Source organism: Nipponia nippon, unplaced genomic scaffold, assembly GCF_047370975.1.
Source record: "Nipponia nippon isolate SJK-2023a ecotype South Korea unplaced genomic scaffold, ASM4737097v1 scaffold_3, whole genome shotgun sequence".
In the NCBI taxonomy this organism is placed as follows: Eukaryota; Metazoa; Chordata; class Aves; order Pelecaniformes; family Threskiornithidae; genus Nipponia; species Nipponia nippon.
In genome coordinates, this window is record NW_028262347.1 from 30,973,399 (window position 1) to 30,988,656 (window position 15,258).

The window sequence follows — 15,258 nt, forward strand, 5'->3', positions numbered from 1 at the left end:
ATCTCATTTTATAGTAAATGTTAAGGTAAGATTAAATTAATCTAAGAGAGTGTAATTGATAGTAACAGTTTGATTTAATTTAATCCTTTTATTACCTGATATGTAAAGACAGACATAGCTGATTACCTGTAGTTTAATGATGGTAGTTGCTTTACTATAGTGAGACTAACTTTAGATGTTTGGTTTTCATTTTATGTACATATTGGACACTTTGCACTTAATTTAAAAGTGATAATTCTAACTATTTGCAGCCCTTTTGTCTTCCACTTAAATGTTAGAATATATAGGAATAGATGATTTTTATCATATGGTTCTGTGTCCTATAAAATCATTCCACCATTATGTCAAAGCATTGTCTTTTAGCTGGCTTTAGTAATGTTCAGACAGTAACCCAGTTTCTTTGGTGCTATAAAGTATTCAGCTGTATGTTTTTAAGTTTAGCTGGAATTCATGCTAGAGACAGAAACCAAAAGACATTATAAATGTTAACAGCACAGAGTACAATTTCATACAAAAAAATAAGAATTTCTGACAAGATTCTGCCCTCATATGTTATTCCCAACAGCCATCTCAAGGAATTTGACTTGTGCTCCCATGCTAAATGACAAAACTGTAAACCCTTTGACCTGTAAAGTATAGTATATGAATGCTAAAATGCTTTCTTTATAGAATCTAGGTCTGGACTGGAAGAAATGTGTATAAATGAAGACCATCATCAATGCTTTTCAAAATTAGAATTAGATATTTCTCTTTGAGGTTTGTCTGTCTTTGACCAGTACAAAGCCCATGTTTATTGTAGTTTTAAAAGGAGCATGTTCCTCCTTCTCTGTTGAGGTTCTGAAGCACAGCTAATTAACTATCAGGAAAGCTTTGAGATTTGTTTTTGTGTTTCCTAATTATTCAGTTAGCTTGAAAAACAGCATTAATTTTCTACTCAGTTTTGTGTTGCCCATGCTGCTACACACATCAATTTGGGCATGCCTCACTCCTTTTTTTGTCTTGCAGAGATAATCTTCCCATTTATTTATCTATTCTTCAAGGTCTAGTGATCCAGATGGTGTAATTGCTAGGCTTAAAAAGATGAACAAGGTAATTCTTTCACTGTTGTGATGTCACTAGAAAACATATTTAGTGTGTTTAGTCCTTAAAAAGAACATAAATAGGTTCATTTTTGCATCTTGATTTCTTCCTTGTCTTCTGTCTTCTATTGATAAAAGAGACTCTTATTGCTGTACTGGCCATTGTTCTGGCACCTAGCTCTCAGGTCATCTTAGGTGCTGGAGAGTGAAATAAGTACATGCTTCTGTAGGAGTCCACTTCTTATTTGCTTTTTCATCTGCAGCAACAGTCTGAACTGAAGGGATCACTTAGGAATACCTTGTAATTAACATGGGCCTCTTCATGTTTTCTTCCCTATCTGTGTGAACCTGAGAGCTGTCTGTCTGGCTAGCAACAATGTTGTCTGATCAAATCCACACTGTGCAAATACTGACAGGCAGTCTCAGGGTGATATATGATACCAAATGTCTTGGAGGAATCTTATCCTTGCATTGGTCATGGGAAAAAGGAAAATCTGCATGACATATGGAGATAAAGAGTAAAGTTGAGTTGGACTGTGAAAAGGAATCAGCATGTATATTTCATGATGATGGCTTGGAAAGTAGTTTTGTCTCATGCATGGACATTTTGAAGCAGAAAGCAGTGTCTAGGACAGGAGCTATAGCCTTCCTTGACCCTTAATTTAGCACTGAGCTATGGAAGACTATCTCCTGTATGTACAGCTGTCCTCAGCAGTTCTGTTTTCACTTGAGGTCTAGCCAGGACACACAATGAGAACAGTCCTGTATTCAGAGTAGTGCTTAGAACTCAATAATCTGTAGATCTTGGTAGTCTCTTTAATGGATAATTCTTGGAAGGAAGAATATGATTATTTACCATGGATGTTACATTCTTCTAAGAAGTTATTTCAGTATGGAAGTATTTTTCTATATACTTTCCTTACTTTCCTTTCTCTATTTTAGTAGAGAATTCCTACTAAAGGAAATACTGTTCTATGATTGAGGTATTACATGACTGTATACTTTGAATGGGTGGGAGAGAATCAGTGTATTCAACTTGTGAGGGAAATTCCAAATTTCCATATTAGGAGAGTTTACTTTGTAGAAATATGAATGTAAATGGTCTTGGATCAAGAAGCTACAATCATTATGATATTTAATATCTTGTTCTTTTGGCCATTTATTCTAAATTGTACTCCGCACCTGAATACCTACAGCATGTAGCTTTGTGATTCCCAAAAGCATTATGGCTATTTGGAGCACTGCGTGAAATTGTCATCAACACGAATAATGAACGATAGCTACGTAAGGGTAAAGCAGATGGAGTTGTTTTCCACTCTTCTAAACTGTAATATTAAAAAGAACATCAGCTATTTTAGGATCAGGAATAGGCCATCTGCCCAAATTGCCTGCCCTTTCAGCTTTATCTTAAAGCTTTCAGCTTTATCTTATATTATTGTTGTTATTTTCATCTGAATGTCATTACATTTTTGCTTTATTTCCTTGAAAAATATTTCATCTCATTAGCTCATTAGTTTTACACCATTTTCTTTAAGAATTCCACGTCTTTCTTTAATATTTATATTTTGCTATTCAAATATTTTGCCTCGAAATATGATGTTTGCTTGACAATTTTTTTATTGAGTCAGACAACATCTGTCCTTACTGGCCATGTTGCAAATGATGTGACAGTCTGGCAACAATAGTAGCAGGAAATAAGCAAAGAACCCACAGGGATCATGGAAGGGAGAGGAACAGAACATTTGCATCAAGACAAAGAAAAGGACTTTGGGAAAAAAAGTCTAAAAATAATTGAAGCTGAGAGACAAAAAAAAAAAATGAGCAAGTGAGAGAGATTTGTAAAAAGCATTTTTTAGCTGCCAGAGGAATTTCATTTGTGGTGTTCAGCTTTGTCTGAAGGGAGGAATGACTTAATAAAAGATTCAGTTGCTTTGAATACTGTTGATTTATAGTCTTGAATGTCTTTGTGGGATGAGCTTTAGAAAGAATTAAATATTTTCCAGTGGAACTTTTTAAAATCTGAAATTGTTGGTTCAATGAATATCAAATTTTCTACAAGAATGTCAACATTTCATATCAGCATTTCATTTCAGATTTTTTATTAATTCATCTTGTGTAAATACTTGTATTTGTTCTGTGACAGTAATTTGGCAAATGAAAACAGAAGGTTTTCTTCCTAAATGTCTAAAAAAATCATATAAAACCATTTTAATGTTCCAAGAACACTGGAATTTCTCCCCCTCCCCCTGCCCCTTTTTTCTAAATAGGAATGGGTTTCATTAACTGTAAAATAACATTTTAGATAAAGATCAGTTCCCATCAAATAGCTACTTTTCTTTGGACTGTAATGGAAATTCTCTTTGTATGTGATTGTTCTTTCGTAGTTATGTTCTTAAATATAAGCATCTAGAGTTCTTTTTTGATGCCCTGGGATATCAGAGATACACATACAGGGTTGACAAGACCTACGAGAGACAGGAGCACATGTGTCCTTTGGAGCAACAACTGAAAGTCAGGAGGGATGCACTGAAAAGCTTTCAAAATGAAACTGGATATTTGTGTCTTGTTATAGCTTTGTTTATGTCATTAATCATCACAGTTTAAAGGTTATTTAAATGGTTAGCCAAATAACAAATAGTATTACTATCTGTAAAGTGTATAGACTTTTCATAGGTGAATATACTTCCATTTTTTCTGAAAAAAGATATTGATATTTTTTCTTCACATTAATTAAATGTAAAAATTAATTTTTGTAGTAATTCCTAGAAATAGAAATTACAGAGTCATAGCTTTTGTTTCATTCATGTTTGGCAGCTCTCACAATTGATCATAATTTCTTAAGCAGCCAAAGACAAAAGTGATTTGTCCATTATTTGAAAAAAATAATCCAGATTTATGATCATTTGCAGTCTTTCTTTTACAGTTGGCTTCTTTGAAGATCAGTCTACTTCATTTTTTAAAATTGAAAATGGGAAGGCACTTCAATATAACTGCAACTTTATATCTCTCTGAGAATACTGTAGTCAAGTAGGTAGATGTACACTACTTTTATTTAAAGTTTTTCTTGAGTGTTCAAAGTAACAAGTCATTCAAACATGTTGTCCATGTGGCTTAACCTTATATCTCTTTTTGAAAACTCTGGCTATAGAAATGAAACACTCTAAAACCTCAATTCTTCTGGTACTGTCTAGTATGAACTTATTTTCTAGACAATATAGGCACCTTTTTCTGAAATGTCTCTTCTCATTCAGAATAACAAAGAATATTTTATAAGATTATTGTTGATCATTGTGTCTTTTCTATTGCTGGCCAGTACAAGATTGAGGGAAGAATCTCCATTTCCTTTTTTAAGTTATCTTGAGGTCACTGCTTAAGGTTACACAAGCAGAATGAATTTTATTAGTGAATTTTGGAAATGGAAATTTCCTTTTAGGATATAAATCAACATTTATTCTGTGATCTTTTATCTAAGATTTTTAGCTACTATTTGGAGTTACGATTTCACATCATTGTAGCTAAAACAGAAATTTAAGTGTACATATGTAAGTTAGCATTTGGCTGTGTTAGCTGATGGAATATTGAAACTGATTTTTGTAAATGTTTTACCAGGAAGTAAATGCTTAATCTTTTTAAGAATAGAACACTACTTTTCAGTCTAGTAGCTGATAGAAAGAAGTAAGGGAACTGAATTTAAAAAAGTGACTTAAAAAGACTTTTCATGTTTTGGGTATTGCCTAGCCAGACATTTCAAACACTCATGTTTTCCTTCTCTCTTTCATTAGGAGCATGTTTTAGGATGAGGGTTGCTGTCAAATTCCAGGATAAAGTTAATCTATTTCTGAGCTACTATTTTCTGGTTTGAATAATCAGTAAGTACTGCATTGGATTCCTGAGAGAAAACTATTAAATAAATGGAAACACAGGTGTGTAACAATGTTTTTCTCTGTTTCTGAGGAAATTAAATATAGCTCGTTGTCAGTTCCTACCTCCGTTAAAGAGAGTAAACATCCCAATTAATAAAAGACATAAAAATTTTAGCCCTGCGCCTACTGTGGAAAAAACAAATTTCCTCTAAATGAAGAGATTATTAAAAAGTATACTATACCACTATTAGGAAGTTCCTCCTATACGTTTTTAACAGATTGTACTTTGCTGAAAAAATTGTTGTTAGATTTTTTTGGCATATGTCTGTGAAGTGATGTGAGTTTAATATGCACTAAGCTATTAAAGCTAAAAGGTGCATTTATTACTTCCTAAGGACCCTCAGGTTTATAGAGTAGTATATCTGTGGAAGGAACAGCTATCCATTTTTACACACAGCTACACAAGAATCCCACTGCTCACCCGTAGCTTCTGTGGGGATTTTAACATGAAAAATGTCTTTGGTCATGGAGAAATAATGAATCTTTTTAGAGATTTGTTAGTCTAATATCATGGAGTTGTTTCTGTGTAGATATTTAAGATGTTATGTTTATAGGGATAGTAGGTGGCTCACAGTACTGCCATTGAAAGCTTTGCCATGTGTTCTAGAAGGTACTACTTCTGTATAGTACATAAAATAATGCAATGCAGATATAATGAAATAAAGGTCTGCAGACAGGCTAACATGTTGCTAATAGAACAGAAGTACTTCACACACACAGAGAAGTGTATATAATAAAAGGATCAAACAACCATTCATTGAACAATATACATGTCGAAATCTAATTTAAATGTGTTTAAATGGCCTCACCTCCAACATGCTTTTTGCCTTTAACATGATCTTACAGTAAATAGAATTTGATCAAAAAATATCATTAAACCTACGTTTCTGTTAGAAACATGTAAAATTTCAATATAAAGGTATTTGAAATCTCAGTAGAATACTGAAGAATTATAATACTGTTGACATGTAAGTTCATGAATAAATGGATGTTGATATTAACTTGAATGTGCTAGTAAGTATGTCTTTTTAAAGTTTTAATCTAAATCTGCAAGCATTTCTTTCTGCAGATCCTTTGGTAAGAGTCAGAACTCTTTGAAGGGATATCTTCTCATTATTGCAGTTGTATTCCTTTGTACCTCATCGGTTAAGCACCCCTACCAAATCACAAATGCTTTATTCTATGAGTCACTAAAAATTATGCGATCTCATAACCTATTGTAGAGACACTGTTGACCCTGTTCTTATAGACATTTTCCTAGTATTTCTTAAAGTTTCACTTTTGAGTCATAGCAGTGAAGGCGTATTTGCACAAATAAAGAATGTTACTCAATGATGGTTAGTTACAGAAGATGCATCTTGTTGGTATGCTGAAAACAAAAGCTCAGCATATACTTTCAGAGATACTTTCCGAGAAAGGAAGGTATGAAGTTGTAAAATGGCTTACTCAAGGACATGTGAGAGCAGGATTGCAAAGCTACTTTAAGAAAATGCAATTATATTTCTCTTTTTTGAGATATAAAGGAAATAATTTACATCTTAACAATTAGCAACAGGATAATCCATTTCTTCTTAAAATGTAAGGTATATTTTCATTTGATACCAGTATAAAGTATGGAATGATTCAAATATTTGTGAGACTTATCTAGTTACATTTCAGCTCTCAGAAGTTTAGTATGAGAATTCTTCCGTACAAAAATGCATTTTACCTGTCAACAAAAACTTTTAATGAGATATTTAAATAAAGTAAATAAAGCCTGGACTTATTCTGTGAGGGGAAAAATTCTTCTTACCAGTGCTCCCCATTAGACTTGTGTTTGTGTGCAGTTGTATAACATTGTGCAGAGATGATTTTGCCTGAAAAAAATTAGATTCTCATTTCTAAGCTCTAAGCATTGTAAGTTCTAAATGTAGTTTGATTCCAAAGGTATATATACAAGATATACCTACAAGTTCTTGCTGACAACTACAATATCTGCTTGCTGATGGGTCCCATTCGAGCCACCATTTCGCGAGGAACAGCTCCGCTCCGGAAGCTCTGTCCACGGTGCTGAAATCTGCCGCGGCATTTCTCTGCTTTATTTCAATGTGCCTTTATGTGCGATAGCGATTCGTCAGGTTTGTAAACTTCCTTCTTCAGTGAAACATAGCGACTCTATGAATATCCTAAGTTTTGACAGTTTAAAATTAGTATCAGGTTCCTCTTTCTGCCTTTAACAACTTTGAAAATTACCTTTACATAATTTAAAAATCCAGGGATTTAACTGAAAAAAGGACATCTTTAACATGAAAACAAGTTATTCATTAGTACTAGGTAAAGTGAAATTAATTTTCGATGTTATAAGTGTTTATAGACCAATAATATTTTCAAAGGATGCAATAAACTATAGATAAGTAGAAAAGTTAATGTCTAAATACAAGAAGTAACTCTTCTTCTATCTACAAATACTCTGTCAGTGATTCCACAGAAATGTTTACTTCAACCAGGTCTAGAAAGATAAAATGTATATTATTATAGAGTTTAAAAAACGTTGAAGTCTACTAAAGACTTATAAGAAATGTTTGTTACTCCTATTTTTACTTTGTAATTCAAGCTACCTATGCATTCTGTGAATCTTCCTTAAGCACAACATTCAGAGATAACTCTTTTTTTCTTTATTCTTCCTATTTGTTTTCATATATATGAACCAGAATAACATAAAAATTTTGCTGTTGCTTTCTTTGTCAGGAGGTACCACATCTTTTCATCAGGGATCTTAATGGTCAGATGTCTTTTCTCTACTGGGCTTGGGAGTAGTCACTTTTTCTATCCTAACAGAATTGGTGTTAGCTTGTAATCAACATTCTGATCAGCAGCTTCTTGTGCACATTTGCTGCTTATGGGCCCAGTCCTACTCCTGTGAGAACTTTAGCTTTGATATTAGTAGTCAGGTATTTATTGTTCTCTTTTCGTTTTGCTTCAATTGATTTCTACTAATAATGTTTCTGTCAGTCATTTATTGCTGTTACATTTTGAAAGCTAAGGAGGTTTATAAACCAGTCAGTTGTTATTGCTGAACAGAAGTGTGCACGTCCAGAAAGAAAACCTTAATATTGTTTAAACTGTTCAAGCTATCTGAGTTCCCTGTATGGCCAGCCTAAAGTTTAGACATCACTAATAACTGAATTACCCTTTTGACTGAAGACAAAATATTGGATTATATTATCTGAGTATAAACACTGCATTCAGTTTCCAGGCTTCTGGGAAAATACCAAAGCAGCTCAAAACTTGCTGTTATCAGTAGCTAACAATCTATTTCCCTGTCAGTCTTATGTCTCATTCCCGCCCTTCTTCTCTCTTCTTCCTCCCACAATAAGCAACATGTAAAATACGGTTATTATTATGGGTTAGTACTTTATAAAAATATTTATTGTGTGGTTTATTGCAGTTATACAGCCTAAAACCAGCAAAAATATCCTATGTGCTCAGATTGGCATTTTAACAGGAGAATATGTAAGGAGATATTTTATCAGGCAGAATGAGTTTGTTTATTGTCAGACAAGAGCTCCCAGAATGTTTTTTTTAGAAACAAACAAGCCAAAAACTATTTTGATTTTAATCAAAAATGTATTTTCCTCATAAAAAAAAGTCACGTACTCACTGTGTCTACTCTACAGAATTTGTCCATTTCATTACACCATGTGTCAATCCTAGTATATCTGTTCACTGCAAAAACTCGTGGCTAGTGTGTGTAATACAGCACAGGAGGAGGTATTGCTCAGTTCCACTACTTTTATATAATAATTAAAAAAAAAAATACAGAAAATGTTCTTGGCTACTTGCACTGTATTCCAGACTTAAAAGTCCCATGAAAGTTCTAGAAAATGAAGTTAATTGTATTTGGTTGGTAGAATACCCTTAGAAGCCAGTTAGTTAAAATTCTTCTCTTATGCTGAGTCCCATTTGTCGGCAGCAGCAAAGTCCAGGCATCTAGTTCCTAAAAGAAATACCTTTTCTTGATGCCTTTTTATTCAGCACAAATGCAGTCATGTGCTTTTTATTTCAGAAATTAAGCGATATACTGAAATATTTATGACATATTGGTCGGTACACCTATTACAGTTGCTTTTACTTCCATTGCTGTGCTTTTTTCTTTGCCTATGTCCCAAAGACTGATTAGAGGAGGATAAAGCTCATTGAGTGAAAAGGATTGTTTCTTCAGGTAATTCTTTAGATAGCTGTGTCCAACGTCATAGTTCATCTCTCGTGAGATGCAGCTGTAGAGATATATCACAGAGATGATTCCCAAAAGAGCACCAAGGCAGGCAAGGAATCCTATTATGTTGTTCTTTTCATAGCTTTTCATTGCTAAGGACAGTCCTTTTGTGGTTACGTTGACACATTGTTTCTTATTCTGTGAATAGATAGTTGGAATATCTATACAAATTTTGTATTCAGTTGATGGATTTAGATGTGTAAGATTATATACCTTTATATCAGATGGTATTCGAGCGCTCTGTGCAGCCTGAGAGTTTTCAGCTTTCAGAAAGGCTGTCCATCTAACACTGGACTTCAGAATTTTCGAACTTGCTTTCCATGAAACTAAAACAGAATTAGATTTTATATCTTTTATTTTAATATTCAAAGATCCATTGCTGTCCTGAGGGAAAGAGCCATCCACTTTAATCATGACTGACTTTAGGTCTGCCCCAACTAAATTTGTTGCTATACATGTGTATAAGCCACTTTCTTTTTGTGTTACATCACTTATGTCTAATGTTCCTTCAGAATGAATGTAGTATTTATTAGAAATAGTATTAGGCAAAAGTTTGTGTCCTGATGGTGTTATCCAGTAGATTTCAGGTTCTGGTTCTGCTGTTGCTCTGCAGTGTAAGGAAATATGGCTGCCAGTTTTTAAATCCAGAGTAGATGGAAAACTTTCAGGAGCTATCAGGGGGAGACAGATTTCCATCATTTCCCGGAAATGTATCTGTCTCACATTCTGACCTTGGAATTCAGGAGGGTCTACACAAAACAGGGACTCCGGCTCCATGAAGCGAATGTTTGTTTTATTCATGTTAATCCAGCGGATGACACAATCACATCTAATGGGATTGCTGTGTATACTAACTTCTTTGAGATTAGGCAAGGATTCTATTGTACTGCGGTACAGGGCACTCAGCGCGTTGCTGTTGAGCATGAGCGATTCCAGCTTGGGAAGTCTGTAGAATGCATTTGGATGAATGTATGATAATCTGGGGTTATTGGTAGCTTCTATTTTTCTTAAATCTGGCAAATTATCAACAGCGAGACTATCTATAGAAATCAGTTCAGGCATATTATTAATTCCTAACTCTTTTAGGTGCAGCATATTGCTAAAATCTCCTCGTCGTATTCTGTTAATAGGATTCTTATTTAGGTCCAGAAATTTAAGGTTTGTAGCCTTTTGAAGAGCAATGTGGGGCACTTTGACAAATCTGTTGTCGTAAAAGGAGATGCTTTCTAAATTGTCAAGGCCAACCAAAGCATTATCTGGTATTTCAGTGAGATTTATGCCTGCTAAAACTAGGCTGCGCAGATTGATAAGAGGCTTAAAGTTCATATCTTCGATTCTGATTATTGGGTTTTCTCCAATCATGAGAATTTCAAGGTTAGGAGTAGCTTCAAACCACTTCCTGTTGATCATTTGCAGACCATTTGAATTGAGATGAAGTCTGAGAAGATTATTGAGGCCTATGAAAGCTCCTGGTGCAATCACAGAAAGCAGGTTATGATTAATATAAAGCTCTTGTAAATTTTGGAGTCCAGAGAGACATTCTTCAGGGAGCTCAGTAAGTTTGTTTTCTTCAAGGTACACTGAAAGCAACTGTGGTATCTTTCTAAGATTAATACTGGTCACTGAGGATAAATTGTTCTGAGATAAATCTAGACCAGTTAAATTCACTGGGAAGTCTACTGAATGTTCGATTTTTGCAATATTATTAGTCTGCAGAAGTAGAACCTGTGTGTCGGCAGGCAGTCTGGCTGGGAAATTAAAAAGGCCTAAATCATTGCAGTCCACTGTTGGAGCCTCCATATACACAGACCTGGGGGTGAACCATGGTCTGATCTCACATATACATGACTCTGGGCAGTCTGCTTTTTTTTCTACAGCTTGTACTAGTGCAGTGATAATTAGGCCAAGCAGAAGATTAATTTTGAGTTGCATGTCCTTCATCTTAGCTCAAATGTTCAGAAAAGTAACAGACCCTTTAGTATTCCACAATTATGGTTTTGGAATTCAGTATGACCTGGTCAATTGATAATATTCACACTTGCATTTTTCCAATGATGATCGCGAAGGACTTTCTTCCTGAGGATAAGTGATAAATTTGTAACCAACTTGTCCAGTAGTAAGAGGCATTTTGTGGAAATGAAGGTCACTCTGTCCTTGATGACATAAAATTGATAAGCTTTGTGAAGATGAAGTATGTTTAGATGGTCATAGGAGATTAAGCAATTCATTTATTTAGTAGTATTAACTTCAAATCCCATGATTGATTAGTGTTTGCAGGAATGACAGGATGACCTAAAATATAAGAAGAGGAAATAATTAGTATAAGAAACTATAAAGTTATAAATTAATTTAGCCATCTTTTGCTCTCTGGTGTTAATTATTGCAGGCAAGAAAAGAAAATGACTGTGGTGCCTAGAGTATTGTAGTGGTATCCAGATAGCATAAATGAAGTTAATATAGTAATATATCCTTAGACTTGTAGCGTGTCATACATCCAGTGGAGCATTGCTCTACAGAAAGATGAAGATCCACAAAGTATAGAGCAAAATATATCAGTGAGATTTGTCTACATATTTTATGCTCCTTTAAAATATTTTCTTTTTTCTTTCAGTTATCACTAGAAGCAGACTGAGTTCTGTTGGCTTTGAAAATGTAAACACTGAGCAAAATCCTACGGAGCATGAATATTTAACTTTTGAACATGAAGTTTACAAATATAAAGAACATAATTTATGTGTAATGAAAGGAAAGATGAATGGTTGGATGAATACACATTCCTAATGATGACATTCTTAGGCAAGCCTGTGAGATATTTATACAAAAATACATGAAATTGATAATCCACAGGTTTTATCATTTTCCAATTCTTTTTGTAGCTCCTGTTTAGGAAGAAAACTTGTGTTTTTTTTTTTTAAAGCAGTAATTAGAAAGAAATATGTGCCTCATAATAAATAGCTCATCATCTTGCCAAATTCAGGCTAATTACTGGCTTGCTTGTTTTGGCTTCAGTAACTCCAATTGCAAGGAATAATAATAACAACAGAAAAGTGTCTTTAGAGTGATAAGAAGGAAAAAAATCTACACTAGCAATTGCTTCTTTGGTCTGTAGCACTGGAAGAATCTGAAATTTGCTATGAAGTTGCAGATTGTCTTCATGTCCCACACTATAGTAAAGACTGACGTCTTAGCATCTTGAAGCATCAAATGTGTCCTCTCCATATTTTTGGTATGTACTTGCTTTTTCTGGGGAAAAAAAATTCCTACATTGTAAACTGTGTTCCAAGCCATGTAATTCAAAAGCTTCTGTGTTTTCATATATGAAGTAGTACACATTAACTGCTTCATTTGCTTCAGGATATAGACTTTGCACTAACTTTAAACAGACTTTGTCTCAGAAGACTGTCATATGATACACATTTATGCCCTTTCTCCCCTTGCCTTTAGTGTTAAAACTCACAGTGACTTTGTTTACAAACTGTAAGATAAGATCAATGCTTCATTGACATTGATAAATAACTTTTGAGGTGTTGCTGGTATAGATAGAGAGAATTACAAAAGTCAAGTGTCAAGGATTTGGATTTTAGGTTTCCTTTCCAGGCTTGGGAGGACTGGGCATATTGACCACGTAGGTATTCCATATCAGCACAGAGGAAAGGTGTTGGACCATGTCAAATGACATGAGCATTGGGCCAATTTTAAGTACATTTGGCAAGTCTTTGAGGCTGCTGTTTGTGTTATGTACATTTAAGGACATTTAGTATTTTATTTTGACATGTAAGTGTATTAATAAAGTGAACAGACAATGTGTGAGATAAACATACAGAAAACATTCTGCTGTTTTGAGGATTAATAATATGTTTTTATGCAAATGGCCCAGTTTATACTGAAATGCAAAGACATGCTGACTGAAATAGTAAAAATGTGTTCTGTTCCTTTGTTCTGGGAAATGAGATGAACTTGAGGCTTGCGGGAAAATAAAGGTTTGCATCGGACTGTTAATGCCTATAAATTGCTCTTAATTTTGCCACCAGGAGGCAAGGTGATACTCCTATATGGAGTACTGTCCCATTTCCCAAAGATCTCGGTAGAAATCATTCTATGCTAAATGCACAGATGTAATTTACTATGTAGGGAGAAAAGAGGATGTCCGTGGGGGGAATTTTTGAGTCATGTTCTTGATGCACTTTCTAAAGCACATGTCCCATTGACTTCTGGAATTTTATTTGGATTGTATATTAAAAATGTATCTGTAAGCATGGCAAATACAAAATGTAAGCTTCTAATAATTGAAAGGTCACTGGAAATCTTACTTGAATAGTAAATTAATTGAGATTCAACAGACTGCTACTGCAGCTATCAAATCAGCATTTGATCCCGCTATGATGCTCAGGGACTTCTGCTCAGTAGAGGTACTGGAAAAGTATTCTGGGGAAGTATAACTACACAGCTGGCCTGGTTTTCTTCTCCTCCCTGGACGTTTGCTGTAGGCCACTGTGAAAAATAGGATGTGGACCAGGATCGACTTTTCATGTGTATCCCAGGTACCTGAGAGGCTGTACCAGTTAAAGCATGTAAACTACTACATTTTTGTGTACATAGAGCAAACATTCTCCTGGATTTGAGTTTATACTCCTCCTGAGTTTATACTTCAGCTCCTATGGGATGCTCAAGCCAAAAACAAGGGCACCAGTGGACATTATCATGTCATGTATATTAGAGTGGGCTTTCCACAAAAGGCAGCAAAAAAGAAGAGGCTGGAGATCCAGGTTGAAATTCTTCTTCTTTATGATTTACTCTGATGTCTTTTCTCTTTCTGGTGAACTCTCCAGCTAATAAGCCACCAGCTCAAGCTCATACGGTGTTCTAGCATAAATCTTTCGTATTTCTTCAGTTAAAGTGCTTCTGCCTTGTATAAAATATTCACTGGGTTTGAGTGCCTTGAATAACAGATTGTAGAATAATTTTCACACTCTCTCCCAGCCTGCACAGTTGTCGTTTCAAAATACATTGTTTCATTTCAGAAAGATTTTTGGTTTAAATAGTGTCATATCTATGTATTATTTTACATGAAAATGATTTGGTATTATCATTATTTGGTATATTATCATTCAAGGTGTGGTATAAAAGAATGTTTCTGGAGTAGTATGAATATCCATCGTGGCTTATGAGATCATAGAATCATAGAATAGAATATCTCAAGTTGGAAGGGACCCATAAGGATCATCAAGTCCAACTCCCTGCTCCTCACAGGACAACCTAAAACTAAATCATATGACTGTAGTACACATCATATGACATAGTACACAAAAAAGTGAAGTAGTGAAATGCATAGCAAAAATTGTATACAATCATTTGAGTGGCAAAACATTTTTGTCGGTCTTTTTGTTTATAATAGTATTACTGTGTGACTCTCATATACGATGTTGACAGAGAAGGTAAGAAAACATGGATTACTGATGTTAAGTCTTCTGTTCCCACTTGAAGAGATGAAAACCCAGAATCAAGTTATGCAGTATGGCTTTCCTTATGCCAACGAGTTGTATTGATTATGTGTGTGTGTGTGTGTAGGTAGTTAATTTCTAACCTTGAGATGTGTTTGTTTGAAGTGAGAAGTGAGCTGCAATTTACTGTAACAAAATAAACCTCATGTAAATTTATATCTTGAACTCAACACTATCAACTGAAGTTCAATTTCCTTGAAGAATGGAGCATCACAGAGATAAATGTTTGTATTGGAAAATAAGGATATAACTTTGTGATACTTCGAACTTTGGGAATGCATTGATTCCCTTTCTTCATTAATGTACAGATAATAGTAAATATGTACTGGTAACACTAAATAAGGATTAAATTGAAATAGTCTTACTAACAGTGATTTTCAGAATTTTCATTAATGGGTTCTAGTGCTTTAAAGCTAAATGCTTTGTACCATCTGGAGTTTTATGTGAAAGTTTTGCATTTCACGTGTCCAGTTTTAAAGGTACTAATAAGAAGGACAACG

The 15,258-nt window shown here is 34.5% G+C and overlaps 2 protein-coding genes across 5 annotated transcripts in view; one reads left to right on the forward strand and one right to left on the reverse strand.

Moving 5' to 3' along the window:
• The window catches only part of IMMP2L (inner mitochondrial membrane peptidase subunit 2), a 480,274-nt gene that overhangs the window by 198,785 nt on the left and 266,231 nt on the right, over positions 1–15,258 (forward strand). The window lies entirely within an intron of this gene.
• The window catches only part of LRRN3 (leucine rich repeat neuronal 3), a 35,766-nt gene continuing 29,027 nt past the window's right edge, over positions 8,520–15,258 (reverse strand). Inside the window, exon 2 of the mRNA XM_009466123.2 lies at positions 8,520–11,549. Within this exon, the coding sequence (XP_009464398.2) occupies positions 9,072–11,198 (2,127 nt within the window). The 5' untranslated portion in view covers positions 11,199–11,549 and the 3' untranslated portion in view covers positions 8,520–9,071. The remainder of the gene's footprint in view (positions 11,550–15,258) is intronic.